General features: G+C 35.1%; 4 protein-coding genes across 4 annotated transcripts; 2 read left to right on the top strand and 2 right to left on the bottom strand.

The window, feature by feature from the left end:
* The first annotated feature begins 247 nt into the window (after positions 1-247).
* Hira (histone cell cycle regulator-like protein) lies at positions 248-10,737 on the top strand. The gene is given in 15 exon segments (XM_023160332.2): positions 248-444; positions 502-531; positions 534-677; positions 723-1,036; positions 1,577-1,864; positions 1,919-2,194; positions 2,490-2,824; positions 5,646-5,768; positions 5,827-6,007; positions 7,033-7,132; positions 7,563-7,826; positions 8,567-8,663; positions 8,843-9,090; positions 9,147-9,235; positions 10,419-10,737. Coding segments are annotated over 15 exon segments (2,634 nt in total). The 5' UTR covers positions 248-407; the 3' UTR covers positions 10,527-10,737.
* A 957-nt stretch (positions 10,738-11,694) lies between these two features.
* On the bottom strand, positions 11,695-12,610 carry sloth1 (sloth 1). Its single transcript, XM_023173072.2, has 2 exons — positions 12,403-12,610; positions 11,695-12,024 (listed from the first exon to the last, which is right to left on the bottom strand). Exons 1-2 carry the CDS (start codon positions 12,554-12,556, stop codon positions 11,936-11,938), a joined length of 243 nt encoding a protein of 80 aa, XP_023028840.2. The 5' UTR covers positions 12,557-12,610; the 3' UTR covers positions 11,695-11,935.
* Positions 12,611-13,257: 647 nt separating this feature from the next.
* LOC111515594 (threonylcarbamoyladenosine tRNA methylthiotransferase) lies at positions 13,258-18,276 on the top strand. The gene is made up of 6 exons (XM_023171807.2): positions 13,258-13,528; positions 13,581-13,707; positions 13,844-14,064; positions 14,292-14,713; positions 14,942-15,215; positions 17,683-18,276. The coding sequence occupies exons 1-6, from the start codon at positions 13,509-13,511 to the stop codon at positions 18,254-18,256; spliced, it is 1,638 nt and encodes a 545-aa protein (XP_023027575.2). The 5' UTR covers positions 13,258-13,508; the 3' UTR covers positions 18,257-18,276.
* Positions 18,277-19,240: 964 nt separating this feature from the next.
* On the bottom strand, positions 19,241-25,184 carry l(2)k01209 (uridine-cytidine kinase-like lethal (2) k01209). Its single transcript, XM_074176838.1, has 8 exons — positions 25,000-25,184; positions 24,729-24,853; positions 24,494-24,664; positions 23,649-23,926; positions 23,023-23,346; positions 22,711-22,966; positions 22,514-22,659; positions 19,241-22,054 (listed from the first exon to the last, which is right to left on the bottom strand). The coding sequence occupies exons 1-8, from the start codon at positions 25,050-25,052 to the stop codon at positions 21,743-21,745; spliced, it is 1,665 nt and encodes a 554-aa protein (XP_074032939.1). The 5' UTR covers positions 25,053-25,184; the 3' UTR covers positions 19,241-21,742.

Raw genomic sequence — 25,184 nt, 5'->3', positions numbered from 1 at the left:
AATTAACCCTTGCGTTTAGGGAAGATTCAAATTCAAGGTTCAAATTCAAAACCACATCATATTACATCAAATATTTGACAGAATAAAAACCCACGTGCATTTTCCAACTGTCGCAGTAGATGATAATACTCAATTATACGAAATCCATTCTTGCTTTCACCTACACTCCATTTTTTCAAATATGTACTTTCCAATGAAGCTCGTACCCTATTTAATATTAGGGGTTCTGTTTTTTCGGACTTGGCATTACTGAGTACAGAATCCAGGATCGGACTGGCGACCGATTTGCAAACATATTTGTATTTGTTGAAGTTTATTTTTTGAATTTTAAGAAAATATAGGCAATATTCCTCAAAGATGTATGGTGTTAATTAATAATTGTTCTAATCCAAATAGTCATATAGAAAATGATATTTCTCAAGCCTATATGGGTGAATCATGAGGGTAATTAGTAGCAGTTGTATGTATGTTTACTACTCTCATGTATTTCTTTTATTTCAGATAGCAAGCCCATATTTTCAGTAGACATCCACCCGAATGGGGAAGATTCGCTACAGGAGGACAAGGTGGATCAGGAGGACGTATTGTTATATGGAACATTGGTCCCGTCCTATACGAAAATGAAGAAACTAACCCGAAAATCCCCAAAATGATCTGTCAAATGGACAATCACTTGGGTAAGAACCAATAAATGTTGAAATATTGTGCTATCCCCCTTTCAGCCTGTGTCAATGTTGTTAGGTGGAGTAACGCAGGGCATCTCTTAGCTTCCGGAGGAGATGATAAACTAGTCATGATTTGGAGACTGTCTAATGAAGGTACTTCTTCAATATTTGGTAGCGGTAAAGTTAATATTGAAACGTGGAAGTGCGTACACACTCTGAACTCTCACAACGGTGATGTTTTGGATATCTCATGGGCCCCTCACGATGGTTGGCTGGCCTCAGGAAGTGTCGACAATACCGTTATCATTTGGAATGCCCAGAAATTTCCCGAAAAAATATCTGTCTTGAAAAATCATACCGGAATGGTGAAGGTATGAATATGACAGCATTTATCTGTCTATTGTAAGATTGAAACTAGATTTATAAATGTAATAATTCATAAATGACATGATGAAAGATGGTTGTGTTGCATCTCTTACAAAACCTCTTTTATCGACAACGAATCAGAACATGAAAGTCCTGTTATTTTCAACATATGAGTCGTTAAATATAGAAAGGTAACATGTAAAAAATAAACGTCACCTACATATTCCTTTCATGTATAACTTCGTGTGAATGTTTTAGTGGTTTTATCCAGGTATCCTTATATATTTTGATCAGTTGATATGAAAGAACTTTCATTCTATATGCTCTGTACATTTCATTGAGGTCTCAAAGGCAGTACTAGTAGTATTATAGATGAACAAATTTCTGAACTGTTTGATACCAAATTACTTGTTGATAAAAGATAAAGAATTGGCAAATCAAAACTTCGACTTGAACCTCTACCAATGAAAGTGCATCAATTGACTTAATAATTCCTTGTTTTGACTTCTGTCATACAATCTATGTATTATTAATATTCATTGAAGGGTGTCACGTGGGACCCCGTAGGGAAATACATTGCTAGTCAATCTGATGATAAATCTTTGAGGATTTGGCGAACATCAGACTGGGCTCAGCAGGAAGTTGTAACAGACCCATTCACGGAATGTTCCGCCACCACCCATGTTCTGAGACTGTCTTGGTCACCGGACGGGCAGTACTTAGTATCAGCCCATGCAATGAACGGAGGGGGTCCAACAGCTCAGATAATCGAGAGAGAAGGCTGGAGACAGGACAAAGACTTTGTCGGACACCGGAAAGCTATAACTTGTGTGGTCGGTAGACTTTTACTATCGTTTTAACATGTATTTTCAATAATCTTTTTCCAGCGTTTCAATTCGAATATACTCAAAAAACACGACAGTCCGAAATCTACTCAGTACTGCTGCTGTGCAATCGGGTCGAGAGATCGATCAATCAGTGTTTGGTTGACTTCCCTCAAGAGGCCTTTGGTTGTGATAAAGGATCTGTTCAACGACAGCGTTCTTGATATCTCTTGGAGCAGCAATGGTTTGTATTTGCTTGCCTGTTCGTGGGACGGCACTGTGGCCTGCATCACTTTTACCCAGGAAGAAATTGGGAAGCCACTGTCTATGGACGAAAAGGTAAGTAATCAAGCTATAAGCGAAGGAATGTCCCTAATATGAAGAAATATTAGCTACTACTCAGTACTTCACACATTGAATTCTTGCAAATTTTATCTATTATTATTTTTTGAAAACTGTCCCTATAGACAAATTTATCAATCTTGAAACATTACTCTCTCCCGAGGTACTTACACAGTAAATTCATGCTGGAAAGCAACTACTTTCCTGGCTGATACCCCGATGGCCATTGAAATATACAGTTTACTGATATTTAGCAAGGTAAATACATTTTTCAATCCTCACGATTTTCCAGAATGCACTTTACGAACGAGTGTACCACAAATCCTTCCAAAGAAACTGGAACGCCAGCTTCACGGGCTCCCAAATAGTCGAAAATCCTGAACTACTCAGTGCCATCGAAGAAATGAACGAGAAAAGCGCGACCACAGCACTGAAAATTGACGTGCAAGAACCGCAGCCGGTTAGCAAAGACGTTTCGTTCGAATCCCCGAAACCCAATCAGAGCATATTGGTGCCTGCGAACAAACAGCTGGAGACGAGGTTGCCCTCAGGGAAGAGACGGATTACTCCGATGTTGCTGACTTCTGTGCCAAACGTTGCCAAAGATGTCGGGGATGATATTCCGGAGTAAGTATTCTCAAATCGTTCGTATTTTCATTAGGTTGTTTCAAAAGTTTTGTTCGTTTGATTGAGACTACTTTAAACTGTAATATCTCAGTGGATACTCATTCAATTCATTCGAAATTATCGCCATTTAAATTAGTGCAGTTTTACCAACGTAATACAAGTCAAATAATTCCGTCAGCATAAAAATTGTGTGTTCAAGATTCGATGAAGTCGACAAAGGCCGTTTTTGCCTGGTCCAGATTAGCGAATGTTATACTGTTGAATAGATCACTTCCTGTCTCTCTGGGAGGAATCAAATCGTGCAGGTGGCAAAATAACAAGTTCTATCTTGTTCTATCCTAAGATCATTGAAGTGGTCAAGTACTTCATTTGCATATATTTCCATTCTTAAAGATGGGAGAATAGACAAGACAAGACAATTTATTTTCCACTGAATGTTACAATACAAGTACCATACATTATGGGAATCGTCACTAATAAGTAGGTTATAATAATATTACAATTTCACTTTTTGGTCATAAAATAAAATAAATTAATATAAATAAATAGGTACATGTACACACTTTAAAAATTAATAAATAAAATATAAGTTTATCAATACTAATTAGAATTATTTATTAAAAATTTGAATCAAAAGACTACTGTTTCATGTGGTCCGAGTCAAAATTTTCATTCAAAAACTCCTGAACTGAATAATAGCATTTCTGTACTAAAAACTTTTTTAGATAATTTTTAAATAAACTTTTGCTGAGTTCTCTCAATTTCTCAATTTCACATATTTTATTGTAGCATTTGATTCCTATATAATTGGGATTCTCCTGTCCGATTGATAATCTAGAGAAACATAAATTGATGGTGTCCTTCTGCCGCGTATTATGATTGTGAACATCCTTTCTTATTTTGAGAGAGTTATGTTTATTTATGATGTGAACAATTATTGAGTAAATGTACAAGCTTGGTAATGACATAATACCCAGCTCAACAAAGTGGTTTTTACAAGATGTTTTGCTAAATAAATTCAGCATACACCTTATAATTTTTTTTGAGTGATAAATAATTGACCACTATTATGGGCTTTTCCCCAGAAAATCAGACCATATGACAGGCATGACTGAATAAGGCCAAAATATAGTAGTTTCAGTACTTCCATTGACACTGTGTTACGCAAGTTTCTAATAATGAAGCAATATGAGCTCAGTTTTGAGGATGTATGTTCAACATGATCGTTCCATGTGAGTTTTTGAAGTGGACCCCTAAAAATTTTGTACAGGTCGAGTTTTCTAATGATGTTTCTTCAGTTTTAAGTAGTATGCTCTGGTTCACAGTGGCATTTTTTGTATTAAAGTAAACAGCTATTGACTTATGTATATTCAGAGATATGTTATTATCACCACACCATTGGGTTATGTTTTTGATAGATTCGTCAGCTTTGTCCTGTATTTCCCCTACTACTTTAGCCTGAAAAATTATATTGGAGATTTTTTCAAAAGCAACTTGGAATGCCTTGTTTAACTTTGATATTCGAGGACTTAGTTCTCGGTCTATCCCACAGATGACGTATTCGCAATTAGAAATGTCATCACCTTTACTCATACATTGTCAAATTGAAACCTATTTAAAGGTCATGAGAAGGTTAGATTGGCCTTTTTCTGACTCCAGTAGTACCAATAAAGACGATAGAAAACAGCATCCAGAACTGCCAAAGCCATAGATGGCATTGATGAGAAAGTACTGAAAGCTGTTGCACTTAACTGTGAGCAAGTGAACTTTCTCTAGAGTGAAGCAGACCAAATGCATTTCTGTATATAAGAACAAAGGAACTATAAGCGATCTTGAATATTGTGGACCTATCTGAATATTAGGCCAAATTAAATCTAAAGAAATTAACTTTAAATGTTCAAGCCCGTCTCGGATATACCTACACAGTAGGTTGAATGGACTGACGCCTATCAGAAAACAACTACTCCACTGGCTAATACCACGAACGGCGTTGGATCATATCCGATAGGCGTCAGTGCAGGAATCTTCACAGAAAATGTCCTGCATATGCAATTGGCAATACAACTGAAAGAGTCGACCTTCAATTTTGGAACGGGCACACTTGCAGACCGGTTTCGGACTCATTAGCCACTCAGCAGTGGAAGATAGTTACCAACATCGACCTAAAATCAATGATATTTCATAATTGAAAATCGAAATTTTTTCAGAGTATTTCATTCCTCGTCCTAAGTTGGAGCGAACATCAAAAATGTCACTCCATCTAGTGGACGAGGTACTCACCAACTGCATATCCGAAATTTACCTGATTCCTCTGAATAAGGAAGAAAAACTTTCTTATTAGTCAGTAGGCTGTGCGGATATAATCCAACGCCGTTCGTGGTATTAGCCAGTGAAGTAGTTATTTTCTGATGGGCGTCAGTCCATTCAACCTAGTCTGTAGGTATATCCGAGACGGGCTTGAACATTTAAAGATCATTTCTTTAGATTTGTTTACTGCCTGTCTTAAAGCATAACCCACTGACTAATAAGAAAATTAGGCCAAATTGTTGAGATCTCTCGGTATATCTGAAAAAAATTACTAAAACAGTTTATTGTGAGATTTTCACTATGAAAGATTTACAAAACCTTGACATGTGATTTGATGTTTTATAAATCTTTCAAAGTGAAAATCTCACAGTAAACTTTTTTAGGGATCTTTGGTATGGAGTATCTCTCAGATTCATTCAATTTCGGTACATTTGACAGCCTACTTAGAGCCAATTTTTATCATAATGAGGATTATGCCATACACTGAAAAAAGCACCATATTTCAACATTCTAGGATAACCACAACATCTGCCAGTCAAACGTCTTTCAGCAAATCTTCTCCTACCAAGAGCCAGATTATAGTGGAGACCGTAAAACCTCCGCAAGAAGTGACAAAACCGAATGAGCCCTCTGTTATGTAAGTTAACTTCCCAACTTCAAACTGTAATTTCTGAACCTTTTGGGGGCGATTTCAGAGATCCTACAAAGGGGGTAAGCAAAGCGGTCGCGCAAACACCGGGCATACAGATAAATCAGCTGATGTGCTGCGAAGTGCCTGGAGATGAACCTATCGTGAAGTTTATTAATGTATTGGATCCGCTGAAGATGCCACCGGGAGTTTCTGTCACTAAAGAAGGGGGAACAATGAAATTGCAGGTGAGAGTAAAACTTCACTTCATGTACAGAAAAATCATTCTAGTAGAAAGTGAGTTATTTGGTAAGAAAAATCAGTAAAATTTCGTACTTGGTAATTTTACTTTTATCATTTGTGCGAATCCTGAAACTTAATTTTCACTTCTTTCTGAAGTATCAGCTTCAACTGACTGATAATATCCTGCAGTAACTTAATCTAAGTAAGGTTTCTTTCAAACTGTTATTTTCCTTTCTGAATATTGTCTGATCTCCTATTTACTATTTTTAAGGCTGCCACATTCGCATCTTCTCGAATTTTGAACTGCAATTTTCGATTTGGTTCAACATTGTCCAGCTTAAACGAATTAAAAAGTTTTCTTCCTCTTTTCCCTTCTTTTCAAATCAGATTCAGCTATTCTTCTTTTTCGCACACTCAAAAAACAAGTAAAATTTTGGTTTCCATTCATTCCATTCTAGGGAAGTATTTTCAACAAAACTCTGCCAATTTCATTTTTCGTAAAACACTTTTCATTGTGAATTTATTATGCTCTTACTATATAGCCAAGTACTGTGGATATACCTCTATCACCGTGTAATGAATTGTGAATTATTATATGGTGTCAGGTGTGGGGTTACAATCTATACATGTCATAATATTCATAATCAGATACAGAAATGGAAATGAAAATGAATTCAATTCTAGAAATGATATGGTGTCAGGTGTGGGGTTACAATCTATACATGTCATAATATTCATAATCAGATACAGAAATGGAAATGAATTCAATTCTAGAAATGATGTGGTGTCAGGTGTGGGGTTACAATCTATACATGTCGTAATATTCATAATCATATACAAAAATGGAAATGAAAATGAATTCAATTCTAGAAATGATATGGTGTCAGGTGTGGGGTTACAATCTATACATGTCATAATATTTATAATCAGATACAGAAATGGAAATAAAAATGAAATCAATTCTAGAAATGATATCAATATAAGTTTTAGTTATAAAATCATCTCAGTACATTGTGAAATCTAATTCAAGGTGACCAACAATTGCCACAAAACATCAAAAGGTTCATTATCGAAAATTGAAGCCTTCAAAAGTATGAACGACAAAGAGCCCAAATGGGATACATACTTAGGTAAGTGCTAAGTCTATGAGAATCATATGAGTTAAGATTTCTAGGGAAGCGCAAAAGGGTCACATATTTTCATTTTCTAATTCAACCTTGAACTGTAAGTTATGACTCTAAATTCGGGGCACTGATAAAAAAGTGTGAAATTATATGGGATGATAATTTAATTTCGGCTTTACAAGTCACAATTTCGAGTTATAAAGTCAAAATTTGAAATTTTGACTTGTGAAGTGAACATTTTGACTTTGCAACTCAAAATTCCTACCTATAGTGTTGCACTTTCAATTTGAAATGCTTATATTTCAGATGTAAAGTAAAAATTTCGACCTTCAAAGTCGGAATTTTCACAAAAAAAAATTATTGTCCTTCTACGCTTCCGTATACTTCATCTTGACAGAAATCTCAAAAATCTGTATAATCCCATTGACATCAACAGGATCTTCAATAAGATGTCTCGGATCCAACAGAACGACTGTAGTGGCCTGTTGCGAGGACCTCACCATAAACGTCTTCGATATCAAAACCGGTGCAAGACCTCTGCCTCCTCTCCTAATCGAAGACCTGGTGTCTTCTTTGAGCCTATCCCTCGGCGGACTTTGTTTGGTACTGACAAAAACCGGACTAATGCATATGTGGGATTTGCGAAACCGGAAGAGTATCCTTTGCAGGGTTTCTGTCAGAAGTTTGCTGTCAGGAAAAGGTAAGTTTTTCATAAGCTCTATCTGCATTTGATTCAGTAGAATGTTCACTGTGCCACCTGCAGACAAAAGTCCGGAAACAACTCCACGAACACATACTCTAGAGTGGAAGTCAGAATAATAAACATATTCCCGAGAGGTGCATATGACAACTAATCCAGTTAGTGCAGCGCAGAAAGCTGAAGTAAAACCATCAGACACCTGTGCAACGTCTTCCATTTGGAAATCACCTTCCCTGTAATGACGAGGAGCAAGTACTTCAAAACCGGTCAATCAGTGGTCGTCCCGACCAAATGAAATTAATTTCAGCTTTTCATTAATATACGAAGTAACTTGTTACAAATCTTCCAAATAGAAGACGTTGCACAGGTGCAATATATATGTCTTTACAAAAAAAAAATAAAAATTATCGAGTGTGTATGATTTATATCAAAAAAGCGAATTCACAGAACAGTACTCTAGAAAAGAGAGGGGCAAACTCTGGACACGTGTTTTCGGCTATTGGCTTCATCAGCGATCCAAATGCAAAGATGGGCAATACTTGGTTGCCAAAAACAGGAAACAACACATACGAACGGAGACTACCACATATTTGTGGTTCACTGAATTCGTTTAGAAGCAGAATTTATTGGATCAAGTTGGAATAGGTGTGAGCCACAATAAATCCTCGCGGATTGCAGTGTAGAGTCGAATAGTCCTACTCACTTTGGATACACATAATTTTCCGCTTATGTTTTTTCAGGAACTTTAAATAGTTGCAGCTTGAGCCCCTCTGACCAGCCTGTGATAACTTTGACTGATGGAAGAGCTTATGCCTACAGTATGGATTTGCAAACATGGTAAGCAATATAATAAGAATAATAACTTTATTAACCTCAAGAAACATGATATAGTATTGAATTCCTTCAGAACATTTATGTTCTTGTTTCACTTGAGTTAGTTTCCATCAACTACTGTTCACGAAATTGTGTTTCAATAACGAGAGTAGTGAATTTCTTTTTAAAGATCCTTTTTCCAGGATTCAGCTATCGAACCCGTTAGATCCCATTTCCGGAGTAGCTGGAAACCTAACTCGAAGAGTTCCTTCAAACCTACCGTTGTCTTCCCTCCAAAGGTGCATGCCTGTACAACGAAACATGGCCACCTTGCCTCCCGGCGTAACGCTCAGCTTCCTCGAATCTCAAATCACTGCCACTAACGTGTTGGAGTCCAAAACGGAGTACAAGTATTGGTTGATTGCCACTGTCAACCATTTACTAGATAAAGGTATTTGTGGATGAGCACTGAGAGCGATGAGAATGTTGTTGAAACGTTTTTTTCAGGTCCAGAGTGTAGGTTGAGGATGATATTGGACGATCTCATGGGTCCTAACCATTCCAGTGCCAAGAAACAGAAATTGGATAATGACGAGGTAAATTTTGAAGGTTTCTTTAAAGGTTGATGCAAATAATTTTTGCAAATAAAAATCGATCAATCAAAATATACTTTGTCAAAGACTCAATCTCATTGACTAATGCATTGGTGCCTAAGTCTAAATACATTGATTGATGTAGCCATTACTACCTGGTAGGAGATCATCATGAGAAATGAGTATTACACATTGTACAATTATTTTTGTTGCCACCTGGTATAATACACAACATAATGACAATATGTCTCTTTCTAAACCTACATCATCTCAAACTCCCCCAAACAACAAGTGGAAGTGAATGATATCAAAGAAAAAATTACTCACTGTGAAATAATGATGTTTGCAGAAGATCTAAAACTGTTTAGAGCAATAGATTTGTTGCAGGATTGTGCGAAAATTAAAATGGACCTTAAAATTATATGGATGTCAATGTGGCAAAATGTAAAAGTATTTCCTTTTCAAAGTCATTAAACCTTTATACAGCTGGTTATAGTATTGCAGGGAAGAAGTGGGAATGTGTACAATCTATATGAGATCTGGGTGTTATGATGGATGACAAGTGTAGTTTCATTTACAGTATGAACACATATCTAACAAAGTGATGAAACTGTTAGGATTCATATGCAGATCAACTAAAAATTTTACCAACATTTTTTCTATTGAAATATTATACTTTGCATTGGTTAGATCAGTGATTGAGTATTGCACTTGTATCTGGTCTCCAACTTACTTCAACCACAGTTATGATATTGAGAAAGTTCAGAATAAATTTGTTAGATATGTTGCTTACAAAATGAACATGCCAGCTAGAAATCATTCGCTCTACTATTGGATTGCTCAAACTCAGTACAAGATGGACACATGCACACATGCACCAAACTTTCAGTCTTGACTTTCGTAGGTGTAATTATAGAAAACATTCTCCTTTGTCCAGAATTCTATCGAATGTCAATGGGACCAATATTGTTTTTTTTCACATCTCTCAAATATACTCTACGTGGTATAGATTTATCAGACTTTTTTTTAATCACAATTTCATTTTAATTTTGTCTGTGCAAGTTGATTTATTAGATATATAGCTACTGGAATAGTTAACTTTCAAAGGTATAAAAATTGGGGGTTACCCGTTGAGTAAATAAATAAATAATTAAATAAAAACATTGCAATTACTTGTATTTTTTAGGTTGTCTCGAAGCGGTCTCTTTTGGAAGAAGTATTGGGCATCATCAAAACGAAACTGCCATGGCAAAGACTGTATAACGAATACTACGAACAATTGTCTGACATATGAGGTTCGGGTCCACTGTTGATGTGATAATAATTGTAAATCTACTCAGTAGGTTTCTGACAGTGTACGTCACTGGCATTACGAAAAGCTAGAGAGCTATTGTGTCTCGTAATTGTCGTGAATTATTTGTATGTAATGAAAATCAAAGGTAAACTTGTTTTCTATAAATTATTTTTTATTTTTATTCACGGATGGAACTTTCAGTGGTTGAATGTCTGAGTTGGTTGATATGTACTGTTATAAATGCTCTAACCTAACCTTCAACCCATGGTTCATTATCAATTAGAACTCGCTGACCTACTTCGTATAGGCATAGAACAAGTGAATAGACAACTCATCTATTTTATAAAATACTCTGATGAATCCATTGATTATGACACAAATTGCCGAAAAGTTTTATTTGTTTTTTAAGTGAATTCAAAGAAGTTCTAACGCAGGTATTCTAGAATAAAATTTCAAACATTAAGTCAAAATATACTTTGAAGTTACAAACATCTTATTGACAAAAGGTGAATGATACATCTGTTCAATAAACTCTTTTCAACTATTGTTGAAATAATAATCACTCTTCCACTTTAAAGTAAGGTTAATAATCGTTTTTGGGTGAAAAATTTAATAAGACCATTTATTATGACTTGATGAATGCAGTCTATAAATCTCTCAATTTGAAAGTGTTATGTAGAATCACTTTTCGATACTTGAGGATGGTGAAAGCTCGAAATGGGAAAAATGCACTGAATACTATCTTCTTTATTGATACTTCAAGATAAAACTGTTGTCCTCACAACCAACGCATATACCACTGATGATTAACGAGGAGATTGGAACCTTTGGTGTGAAAGTTGAATAACTTTTTTCGAGATCAATTGCCCTAACACCAAACTGATATTTTTGCACTCGACGTGCGTTTCGGAGAATAAAATTGATCAATTTTCTTCTCCTGAGGATGCAAACTTTGTTGGCGAAACGCGCGTCGAGTGCAAAAATATCAGTTTGGTGTTAGGGCAATTGGTCTCGAAAAAAGTTATTTTCTATCAATCAATCAATTTATTCATTGTAAATGAAACATTACGTCGTTATTTCCTTAGTATTAAAATTAATGCAGCAAGTAGAATAGTTACAAAATATTCTATTGTGAGAAGTAATTCCACAATAACAAATATAAATAAAACAGCACTACATTATTTCAACAGAATAATCAGCAAAATATAAATAAACAACTATATTCAATCATTTTTGTGAATCCTGGCACATAAATTTGTCCGAATCACTTCAGCACTTTTTCTTTTTCCTTTTTAATATATTCGTCCAAATCAGATAAAGGTTTATAGAATATGTGCACCGTTTGAGAACCAGCCATCATCGTTAACAGTGCTGCACCAACATAGGTCAAATATCTTCCCCAGCTAATATTAGCTGGCATTTTGTTCTTTTTGATTAGGCACTCTCAATATCTGTTCCTCCACGTAATTTTTGGCTTGTCTCCTTTTGAATGTATCGTCTGAAAGACAAAGATTAACTTAATAGTTATAATTAGAACCTCGAATGTGAAATGAATTCAATGAAAAACATTTTTTCCAAACCAGAACTAAACCAAAGTCTCTCGACACACGTTTCTCTCATCAAGTTAACATAATCAGGAGATGACTAAAACTAATTCCTTTTATTTTAGAACCTAACTGCAACAGGTCTTTAAATCTGTTGGAAAACATTTTATTGTACAAAGATGTAGGTATTGGAAATAGTTTGTAATGGGGCTAATGAGATGTCTGAAAATTCTTTAATGTGAGTTAGTTGACAAAGTACTGCTCGTGTATTGAGATTTGAAATATTTAGTGAAGGCGTTTGCAATATCACCTGGTTTGGAAGATGTACTTACAAAAATTTGTTTCTCCTACTCTCCAATTGATCATAGAAAATTCTAATGCCGCTCCTAAAACGAAAAATATTGGCATGAATCTATACATGCCAAAATACTTTTTGCCAGGCCATTTATCCAGATAATATTTCAAATTTTTGGAGTAGTGTTTCATAACTCTGCTCCGAAAACCATAACCTGTTATTGTAATAAACTGTGATTCATTGGCAACATTGTTGTCTACAGCATAGAGCGATAGATGCTCAGTGTTGCTAACAATGAAACGCCCCAAACAATACCAATGACGTTCACATGAAGACGGCCATCAAAGTGTTAAATGAAATGTTTGGTTTCCTAATATTCATATAATATTGACCAGTGGAAAAAAATGACGCTCCTGATACAGATTTGTTCATATCATATAGGAAACAGGCATATGCAGTTAAATAATTGATCTGTTGCTCAAATAGATATCTTAAACACTGAGAGGAATTTCTCTAAACCCCTTTCCTTTTAATATGTTCAGATTTGAAAAAACTTACAAAATTTAAATAACTTCCTCCAAACGCTGGCGTCATTCAGGGTTATGTTGTAAACATTCTGAAAAACCCGTCTACAGTCCTAATTGATGTAATAATACAATTGACTTCAGTAAAGTCGAACAAACAGTAATAATTGGAAGAGTACTTCAAATTCCAACTTCAGGTTAGACATAAAAACAATTCTTAGAAAGCTGGGATCGTTAAATGTTGATAACTCAAACGCCCTCTCTGTGGAAAATTGGCACTGATAGGAGTAACGATCCCTTTGTCCACCAGATACCGCGAGGATAAGTTTTTTTCTGGTTTAAAAAATTGGCATTTCCAATTTTATATTATGAAGAAATAGAAGAAATCAAAATGTTTGTGATTCCTAGCAGTTTATTTAGTTTTATTGAGGGGAATGTACCTGGTTATTGAAATCAAAATATTTTGAATGATCTAACACCCTAGCCAAAAAATATAAAAAAGAAGAAGTAACATATGTTTTCTGTTAACCTCCAAAGGGAAGTTAGTTGTTGGTCCTTATAACTTATAACCTATTTTTTGTATGATTAGTGGAGATAAATCTTATTTTTTATCAACAAAATGGAGATAGAATCAGAGAGGTTGAGAAACATATTTATAATGCTAAGAAACGTGTCTAATTAATGCTTTCAGATTACTTCCTGAACCACCTTGTAATGAAATAATCAATGATATCGAGGACTTGATATCCTCTCAAGATATCACCCCCAAAGAACGATTTAGTAGCAGAAAAGCTGTCAAAGTACGAGCGAAAAAGAAAGTAAGTGATTTTTATTTTCATTATTATGAATATAACCTGATGATGCCACCTAATTGGCAAAACTTTATAATAATATGTATAGCTTCTTATATTTTTTATAATTTTCATGAGATTGTCATTATGTATATTAATTTAGGTGGAAAATTATGTTCTTCCAAAACCTTTGGGTGAGAACATTCCAGGCACACAAAAAATATATATCAAAACTTGGGGATGTGCCCACAATAGTTCAGATTCAGAATATATGGCAGGGCAACTTGCTGCATATGGTTATCAGTTGACGGATAATAAAGAGGAGGCTGATCTTCACCTACTTAATAGCTGCACAGTTAAAAATCCTGCTGAAGACCATTTCAGGTAAAAAAATTAACAATTATTTATTTCAAACCTTTAGTTGAGTAAGGTTTTTTATTTTACTGCTCATTATATTTTTTTCTGAACACACAGATTTACTGCACAAAAAAATTACTTTCGTTCAATATTCATTTAAATAGTGAAACATTTTCCCTGTTACAAACCATTGTTGTCTCTTGAAAATTATAATAAAGTGAGATTTACAGTAAGTAAAATTTTTCCCTTTTAAGGAATGAAATCGAGGCTGCTAAAAAACAGGGCAAATATCTAGTGCTCGCTGGTTGTGTCCCTCAAGGAGCCCCCAAGTCCAACTTTGTTCAAGGGCTGAGTATTATAGGTGTTCAACAGATCGACAGGGTGGTAGAGGTAGTTGAAGAAACTTTGAAAGGTAACACTGTAAAGTTGCTCGGGACTAAAAAACAGCAAGGAAAGAAATTGGGCGGTGCTTCTTTGCTACTCCCCAAAGTGAGGAGAAACCCTCTGATAGAGATAATAGCTATAAACACAGGTTGTTTAAACCAATGTACATACTGCAAGACGAAACATGCTAGAGGAGATCTCGGAAGTTATCCTCCAGAGCAAATTGTAGAAAGAGCCAAGCAAGCGTTTGAAGAGGGTGTTGTAGAAATATGGTTGACTTCAGAAGATACAGGTGAGTTTTACTGATTTTTTGAAAGAGAAACAAATAGTTTTCAATATTATTATTGGATGGTTTCAAAAAAATAAGATAACTTTGAATATAGAGAAAACTAAGTCTTTTATTTGTCTTGTACAGCAATTATTAAACCAATATGTGAGCATCACGAAAATGGATCTATATACAATAATAATAACAATTATATAACTTCAGAAATAATATCACACAAATACTTCATTTCAGGAACTTATGGCAGAGACATAGGTACTTCGCTTCCGGAACTGTTATGGCAGTTGGTGGAAGTCATTCCTCAGGGGTGCCGTCTGAGACTCGGAATGACTAATCCGCCATACATCTTGGAACACTTGGAAGAAATAGCGAAAATAATGAAGAATCCCAGAGTATATAGTTTCCTTCATGTCCCAGTGCAATCGGGCAGTGATCAAGTTCTAGCTGACATGAAAAGGCAGTATTGCAGACTTGACTTTGAAAATGTCGTGGATTTTCTACAAGAGAGGTAAAATATAGTATTCGGAAAGTGTGATGAATATGCCAATTGGAAAGTGTAGGGAATTGTTATTCAGTTACCTATTAACTAATTCTTGTTTTTTTCCAATGTCGAATTTCCCACTAAAATTCACAGTAAGTTTTTCGGAGCTCACTATAAAGAAATAAATCATTCCTCATCGCCTAGCCCATTAATCCGTCTACCTTCAGACTTGCTTGTTCTACCTTAAGACAAGAGAGGAACAAAGTTATTATGGATAATCATCATGAGTTTTCGTAGCCAATACTCTACTACAACAGCAATTATCTCTTTCTATGAGAAAGTATTAATAGCTACTGAGTAGGGTGAAAATCCAACAGGAATATTTTGTGATTTAAGTCGAGCTTTTGATTGTTTTCAACACAAAACTCTGCTTGATAAGTTATATAAATTTGGTATAAGAGGTAAAATTCATGATTGGTTTAGCTCGTATCTGAAAGGACGGAAACAAATTGTAAAAATCTCTCATTGTGGTAAAACATCACGGTCATCTCCTCAAAGGAATGACATTGGGGTACTTCAAGGCTCCATTCTGGGACCAATACTATTTGTCTTATATATTAATGAGCTACCTCTGATCTTAACTGATGCATTCACTACATTGTATGCAGATGACTCAACGCTACTTTTTACAGGAGAAAACTCTGAAAATCTGAAAACAAAAATCAACACCACAATGCACAACTATTCAGTCTGGTCTTCTGATATGTCTCCTCTTTTTAATACAAACAAAACAAATTGTGTAACTTTTCATACTCATCAAAACAAAAACGTCCCGCCATTAAATATCAACATTAATAACACATGCATTTATAGTACTGAAAGTGTTAAATTTCTTAGAATTTTTTTGGGCGAAGACTTATCATTTTGAACTCACTGTCTACAGCTTTTCAAGACACTGAACTCAAAATGTTACCAAATCAGAAATCTTAGATATACATTGAATTTGAATCATCTCCGTTCATTCTATTTTGCAGAAGTTCAATCAAGAATTAACTATGGTATTGCAGTCTGGGGTGGATCAGCATATGCACAAAATGTTTTTCTGGCTCAAAAGCGCATTATTAGATGTATTGCTAGAGTCTCATTCAACCATAATTGTCGTGACCTTTTCAAAAACATGAGGATTTTAACAGTCAGTGGTATTTTCATTTTAGAACTTTTGAAGAATATACACAAAGCTCGTGACGACCATATGCGTGTAGATGAACTACACAATTATGATTCTAGACAGAAAGGCAAATATTGCGTTCCCTTCAGACGCTTAAATATTAGCTTAAATTCACCTACTGTACTTGGCTTAAGACTCTATAATCGACTTCCACAAAGATATAGATCCTTTTCAAACCGGAAATTTCTTATTGAAGTGAAAAAGATACTAATTGATCTGTGTCCCTACTCCCTAGAAGATTATTATGAATTAGTTTTTTTAAAGAACAACCTGTAAACATGTATTATTTCACTATCCTATGTTAATTGTATTTTGTCTGCAATCCTTGTTATGCATGTACATAATTTATTTTATTTTATCATTTCACTCACTGTACTTTGTTGTATGTCTATATGTTTTTTGACTTGTCCTATAGCTGTATTTGCTCGAATGGATAAATAAAAAATTGTAATTGTAATTTTATTGTTCAAATTAGACAAAAGTTGTCTATTTGGGCAGATAGTCTTTTTTTAGATCACGACTATCAAGAGGCATTTTTGAGATAAACGCAAAAACTACATTGCCTGATTCCATTCAAATTTAGACTCTTATTGAAACATATTTTTTCGAGACAGGGAGTTGTGTGATATAACTCTGATGATGTTTTTCCGAAGAGAAACGTCAAAAAACAAATGTTTTGAAATATATGGCTGAATTTGTTGATAGTGGCTACTAAAACTGACACTATATAGATGTCTGCATTTGACAAAAGCAGCACAAAAACTTCCTCTGCCTCTCATTTGAAATGGAGGCAGTAGACTAAAGAATAAAATCCAGTAAATAGTAAACTTTTATCTAATTCAACCAACGTTGTACTTTTACTATTTCCGTGATAGTGAGATCAGCTGAAAAATGATCTGTTTGAGTTGGTGAGATCTACTTCAAAATTCATACACCCCAGATTTTTCTAGTAGCGGACTTTCATAATTTTTTTGTTATTTTCTGATATACTATGGCTTTGAATGTAGTATAAAGCGTTAGGAAGCCCACGTTGAAAGGTAAGGCCCCGTTAATCCTTAGCTCGCACAAGTTTCAGCTTTGGAGGGTGGTCATTCGTAGGGGGCTGACAGCTGGTTAGTGGAAAAACAGATTTCAACAGAATAATTAATAACTTTAGTAAAAGTTCAGTAACAGAAAAACCTATTGAATGTAAATTAGTGTGTGGATTTTTTACTTAGCACAACAAGTAGAGTTATTGTAAAATTAATAGCTCGTTTCATGTTCCAGGGTACCTGGAATGACCATAGCCACAGACATAATATGCGGCTTTCCAACTGAAACCGACGCCGACTTCGCAGAAACCATGGATTTGTGCAAGAAATACAAGTTCCCCAGCTTGTTCATCAATCAATTCTTTCCCAGACCAGGTACTCCGGCCGCTCTGCTCCCCAGGATACCTGCCCAAGAGGTGAAGCAAAGAACGAAACAGCTCACGGAACTATTTTACTCCTACCAACCGTACGACCACAAAATCGGACAGATTCAGGAAGTACTAGCGACAGAAGTGTCTCATGACAAGAAACACTATGTGGCCCATAACGAGTTCTACGAGCAAGTGCTCATTCCTTTGCGGAAAGAGTACCTGGGAAAGTTGGTGAAAGTGAAAATCACCAGCGCCACCAAGTTTTCCATGGTTGGACAGCCCTTGGACGAGATCGTCATGCCTGGGTTGAACAAACCTTTGGAGAGAGGACAAGTTTCTGGAGTTAAAGTGGACTATAACAGTGACCGTACGATGCTTTATGCATTGTTATTTGTGTTGGTTTCACTTTTTTTCAGAATTTTATGGTTTCTACTGTAATAAACTACTCATTTAATTCAGATGCAAATTATTTACTTTGAGGTAAACATGTTGAAAGCGTCACCTAGAACAATAAATTATATTTCACTTTTTCAATAAAAAAAATCACAAATTGACCCATTTTTTAAAATTAATTTACCATTGCACGCCACTGATCGCTATGCTGTCCAATAACATCTTATTCGAGGCGCATAACTTCAAGATAATACTCCTTATTGACCATACGACCATGTGGCAAGAACTGTTGATGCACTAAGCCAAAGTAATCGAAGAAAACGGAAAAACCTCAACAGTTCATGGAAGTTGGCTTGCTTTTTTTGGTCTTGGCTCTCCTGGGTTCTTTCCTTTGGGATGATTGGACTTTGGTTTTGATGTCATAACCATATACCTATGATTCGTCACCAGTTATGACACTCTTAACCAAATCTGGATTGCCGTTGACGTCATTCAACAATTCCTGAGCCTCGCGTAGGGCGTCTAGGTAAGCGTCGTCATTCTCATCTTCTCGAACTTCTCAGAAAAGCTTGTAAACATTTTTCTGACTCATAGTAAAAAAAAAAAGTATTACTTTGCCCCGGCCTAGTTACCGACGCAAATAAAATGGCTTCTGCCAATACTATCAACATTATAACTATCTGTAAGAGTTACTTTTTTACCTTTTTCATGATTTCTGAAAATAGTTTGTTACAAGTTGTAGATGTACTACCAGAAGAAAAAAGGTTTACTTTCCATATGTGATTTTTTAATTTTCCGTCAATTCCATAGATGGCGTTTTCGTAAAGAGATTTGTTAACACCATTTCTTGCTTAAGATTGTTCCACTTAGGGACAGAAGAGTTCAAAAGTTGCGTCAATGTGTGGCCTAGCACTGATGGGATCTATGGCAGATCGAAACAGTACTGACATTGAATTTTGAATGTGTCTTCAAATATATAAACAAATTAATTATGAGTGCACTGCTCATCTACCAAATTAAAAGTCAAAATAACAAAAAGACTTTATTGCATCACTTTTATTATCTTATATCAAAATATTCAATAGTCTATTACTACCTTCTCGGACTATTCTTATGTAACAGTTTATTAGTTTTATTGAAAAAAGTTTTTCAATAATGAAGAGTCAACTTAAAAAAATTGATGGAAGTCAGTTTCAGTAAAATACAGAATTGACAAAATTCTGTTGCTTAAAATGAATTGATACTTGATTATTTTAGCAAATTATTATCCAGCCAAAAACTACATTATAGATTTAAGTACATATACCTATTTAAATGACTTGAAAAATATGCCAATTTGCCTAGAGTCTCTAACAAAAAATTAATAAATATGTACCCCTCAGTTATTTGGACTGCACAAAAAGTATTGACAATCGTAATCCTGGAAGGAAATTCAGTTGTACTTTTGATAACCGTCAGTTTCGAATTGACAGGGTGTGTAACTGTGTTTAAAAATTTGTCTTTCTTTTAACGTCCAGCCTAGATAAAACAAGAGATCTTTACTTAGTTAAAAAAAAGAACCTACAAGTAGATCGAAGTAAGTATGTTTTTAGGAGAGCTTAATTTTTGGGAAAGTAAGGTTTTGCTTTCTACTTGTGGAAATCTTCAATTTTTTGTAATAATATTATTAAATCTACATTCGTATTATGATGGAATTCTTTTGGGTACATAAAATATGTACGTAAGTACATAAAATATGTACATAAGTACATAAAATACATCAAATACATGTACAAATAACTGTACATTAAGTGCTTTCATAAAAGAGGTACTCAAGATAATTTCATGTACATCCTTATGTGGAATACTAGTACTGGAATTATTTCAAGTACATAAAATTGATACTTAGAGTATTGAAAATACTTCAAATACATGTACAAATAACTGTACATTAAGTACTTACATATAAAAGAGGTACTTAAGATTATTTTATTTACATTCGTATGTGGATGTAATTATTTCAAGTACAAAAAATATGTACATGATTACATATTCTTCTAATATATTTTTCAAAAACACCTCACGATTTGATCTCCACTATGGATCTTCATCAAGTAACGGCCGAATCAATCAGAAAACTTCTAATACATGTACTGTATGTTAAGTACCTTCATAAAAGCTGAAATACTTGTACTGGAATTATTTAAAGTACATAAAATAGATACTTGGAGTACTAAAAATACTTCAAATACATGAAAAATACGTTAAGTACCTAATAAAAAACCTTTCAAGTACATCAAATAGATACTTGGAGAACTAAAAATACTTCAAATACTTGAAAAATACATTAAGTGCCTGATAAAAAAACCTTTTATTTTCCAAACAGGTATTAGGACGCAGGACACAGTATACAATTTTGGGATTAAAGTGTTGAATACAGAAAATATATAAATATCATAATAGTAATAATACACTTATGGTATATTCAAGTAGTGATGGAACTTGAAATACTCAAAATAGCAAGAGTACTCTGAATGAGGATATAAAAGTATTCCATAAATAATTTCTCAGTTGTATTTCTTGTGATTACTTCGTAAGTTAGTATATGTTTGATAGCATCAATAAGAAGCTTTCTTTTGTTGCGTTTAGATTCAAAATAATATATCCACTGGTTACACCCTATTACAGTGGAGCTTTCCATGGCTGGTAAAATATTCTGAGTTGCTTTTCCAGGTATTCATCCGGTCAAAGTTTTTCGATGGATGTTTCGCCATCATCTCAGGCAACATTATGATGTGTACTAGTACTTGACACTTTTTATTTGAGTTTGAAGTATTTTGACTGACTCAAATAGGTACTTCAAAAATATGAAGTATTTGGAGTACTGATGTAAGAGGTCAATCCAGTAGACTTCAGTATTTTGAAGAAATACAGGATACTTGATATTGACACTTTTGAAAGATGTTGAGTACTTTTGTGAACTGTATTGCCAGAATCTGTTGAACTACTTAATCAGCGAATGCAATTGTGGAAAAGGGAAGTGTACTGGAAAAATACTCTTGGATAAAAGGAATTGAATGTTGAATGTCGCTTGATATCTGAGTTACTCGAACCAGACCCTTCTCTTGAAGGAAAAGGTGAAACACCATTGCAAATTAATGAAATCGGTTTTGGTAACAGTTTTATGTTACTCTAATAATAAAAGATCGCATAAGAATATTAATGATCTCATTCTGACATGATACCCTACCAATGTCTAAATTTGGCCTTCAGATTCAAACTATAGAAAAAATCCTGGCTTTTTGTCATTACTTTTTGTACAGCCCTTTTGTGAATTTCTTCGCCTTCATTTCCAACCTAGGCCTCATAATATAATCAGTTCTGGGACCCAATCCTTCCATTTTTTTGTTAGATTTTAAATTTTTGGATATCAGACTACTTCAACATGCTTAGATACATGTTTCTGCTGAGTCAATAATCCCGAAAAAGAAAACAACAAAGCCACTCTTCGGAGCTTCAGTCACTAAATTTTTCAGCAGAAATACCCGATGCCTAACTTTCAGATGGTTCAGTCCCAAAGTACCGGTCTCCAAAATTGCCTATTCCTGGCAACACGTAAAACTTATCGTTGATTTCCGGATCTATGGCTGTCGTGACGATTTGCACTTGGGGAAAGGCGTAGGCTATCGATTGAACGCCAGATTCGGCCATCAATAGTGAAACTATGAGGATGTTGCTTTCGAGGACGTCGTGGTCCAGAAGGACACGGATCGCCATCATCGCAGCTGCACCGGTGGCTACTGTGGCATCCATCAATATGACTTTGTAATCTTTGATGTCCTTTGGAAGCCTCAGATAGTACAGCTGAAAACAGGAATAATGTTGTCAAATACTTCAGAGCAGGTTATACAAGTTTAGGATGAGAATTCCTAAAGCCCTTCAATGGAAAGTACGCATATAAACAATGACCATATTATGTTGTGTATGGTGAATGAGTATTATTATTATAGTGATGAAAAGTTTATTTATTAACCCAACTTACCCAATGATTGAAAACCTTTTTCAACCAATCATGATCTTTAGAAATAGAAATAGAATTATTAGAAGTATATGTCCTAATATACATAAAGATTATACAAATATATCAGTTATTAAACATAATAAACCAAAATATATAAGACCTATATAGTAGAATATAGTGTGTAAAAATGGAGCAGTAGTAAATGATGAAGAGATTAATAGAAACCCTCGTATACTGATGATGAATAATAATGACCTGTAGAAAGTACAGACAAGATATTTTGAAAAGACATTAGAATTTACCTCCGGTTCTCCAGTGTTCAAATTGGTTTGTATCAAAATTTTTCCAATCCGAATATCTTTACAAACATCACAGACGGCCTGTTCCATGGTTTCTCCAGCTCTTAAAATCGACACCCCGCAAATATTGCTTGTCGCCATTTTTTTACCTAAAAATCAACAACTGAGCAATAAGTTCATCAAACAAACAAATTTCTTACCGTTATACTGAACCCCTTGTGGCGTTTCTACAGTCTTATCCACGAAAGTCATCAGCGACAACGTATACTCAATAACGAGCCTAATCAGGCGTTTGCTGTAGAAAATAAACTCATCTCTCGGCGTATCTTTATTCCTGATGAAAGTGTGCAGGCCTCTGATTTGCGGGGTTGTCGGCAATAATCTAACGGTGTGTGGTCGGGGTTGTTTATTACAAGCGAAGGCTTGGGCTAGTTCTTCCCGGAGTTTCAACCCCCTCTACAAAGAAACAAAAATTACTGCGTTCCAACTCGCTCATGACAAAACAAACTTACCAATTGAAGTTGCGCCTGTACGTGCTGTACTACAAGTTGTATCGCCACTTCGTTCTCACCTCCCTTAGGAACGATTATATCGGCATGGCTCATCGAGGGGGCGATGTAGTGGTTGAAAGCCGGCATAACCATTCCCGTATACTGCTTGAGCACCCCTGCCATATCCCTGCCTCTCTGGCTTATGTCTCTCTTCAACCGACGGGCTAGTCTGACATCGGCGTCCGTGTCAACAAATATTTTCATGTCCAGCATGGCGTTGACTTTGGGGTTGTGGAAGGTCAAGATGCCCTCGAAAATGATGACGTTGGCACCATACATAGTTTTCTGAAGTGTAAATTTTCAAATTGAGAATTTTCATGGTAACAAAAATGATATTGTACAAAAAAGCAAGTACGGCCCTGCTCAATTCATGAAACATGTCGATGTCCAATTCAGACAGCAAGAAAACCTGAATTGAACAAGAAAGGAAGGTCATATACAGCCTGAGAGGTAGATAGATGTACAGAGAAATAGATCAAAAGTACACATATATTACAGTGTCTCAGTGACAGCTGACAGATTTTTTTATATATTCCTAAGCAATTAAACACCTCATCTAGTAAAAATATGTTTCATTGAAAACTCACCGTCCTTGTTTCTCTAGCATGCGTCATAAAGTTATAAATTGGAACTTCAACTTTCCTGCCCTGTTTGAGTCTGTGTAAAGTGGTGTAAAGCAACTCAAAGTCGAAGGCATCTGGATGATCAAAATTATACTCGTTTCTGTGAGCAATTTCATGTTGCTTTTCATTTAATACTTTGTAAAAAGAATCCATACTGAGCAGAGTGACCCATGGCACTCCAAGAGATTCTATGATTTTTTCTGCTACTGTCGTTTTCCCTGATGCGCTTCCTCCGCAGATACCTAGAAAAAAGGTAAAAGTTTTTCCTGCGGTATGATACTTAATCTACTTTGTCTTCAAACTTGATATCTGAAGCTATTTCAGAATAATGTAGTTGTAATAAACAAGTAAATTGTTAAATCTCTCAGTGATTTCAATGAAAGTACAGGAAAATTATTTTTCAGAATTAGATATATTTGAAAAAAATCAATATGGAATGGTAAAGGTAACCAATTCTTGCCTTTACAGTCTTGTATTTTTCTCAAGGTCTTTTTCTGAAAGATCGAAAAATGTGATTTTCATATTATTGTACAAATGAACTGAAGAGAAGATGAATGAGAAGATTAGCAACAGTGAATTTTTTCTCAGAAAATCTGTATTTGAAATCAGTTAATCCTCTCGTTTATATCCTGATTTGAGCTTACATCAAACCATATCAATTATGTGCAAACAACATAAAAGCAGATAAGGATGTAAATAAATATAAGTTATCAGACCTTTGATTAAGCCTATTTTTCAATCAATCAATCATATATTTCATTCAGAGACCCTATTTCATAGCAATATATCAGAGTGAAAACTATTTATACCAATAACAAACGGTTCAACTTTCTCTCCCCCACTGTTGTACCACGGGGGTCTCCCAGCAGTGTAAATGGTACGGTGTTGCGTTCTGATGATTGATTCTGCTCTTGGAGCTTTGGAAGATTTGTTTAAAGAGGTAGTTCTTTGCCTTCTAGATCTTGGAGATCTTTGTGAACCTGAAATGTGTCAATGATGCTTTTTACAAATGGCCATATGTTGACTGACGTCGAATATCCCTACCTGTTGACGGGGGTCTTGGGCAGTACGGCACGGTTATTGGTGATGCTGGGGATAGATTTCCACTGCTTTCTTCCTCAACATCTTGAAATACCTCGGAAAAGTCGGCTTGGGTTTCTTCTAAATCGCTGAAAAAAGTATTCTCAAAACTATTACCACCTTGTTTCGCAGAAATGCGCACGTTTTCAACCTCTCAATAAAGAACACATGATTTCAGCATGTTCTGATTTATAGAATGAGTCTAAAAATGTAATATATAGATGAAACAATGTACCTTTCTGAACTTGCCGATGAAGGTGGATCAGCAGTATTAATTTTTGCAGCCATTTATACGCCTTGAGGTACACTATTGTTATTCAGTTTTTACGATAAAAGGTATTGTAATAAAAATAGAACAGTTTACATTACTTTTATTTACCGGACTAACTTAAACCTTGAATTTGACGGAGTTTAAATTGC

Source organism: Leptinotarsa decemlineata, unplaced genomic scaffold, assembly GCF_025532065.1.
Source record: "Leptinotarsa decemlineata unplaced genomic scaffold, Ldec_3_MD MMD2_tig00002082_RagTag_RagTag, whole genome shotgun sequence".
Taxonomy (NCBI): domain Eukaryota; kingdom Metazoa; phylum Arthropoda; class Insecta; order Coleoptera; family Chrysomelidae; genus Leptinotarsa; species Leptinotarsa decemlineata.
The sequence above is the reverse complement of the archived record's forward strand: the minus strand, read 5'-3'. Positions and strand labels throughout refer to the sequence as shown.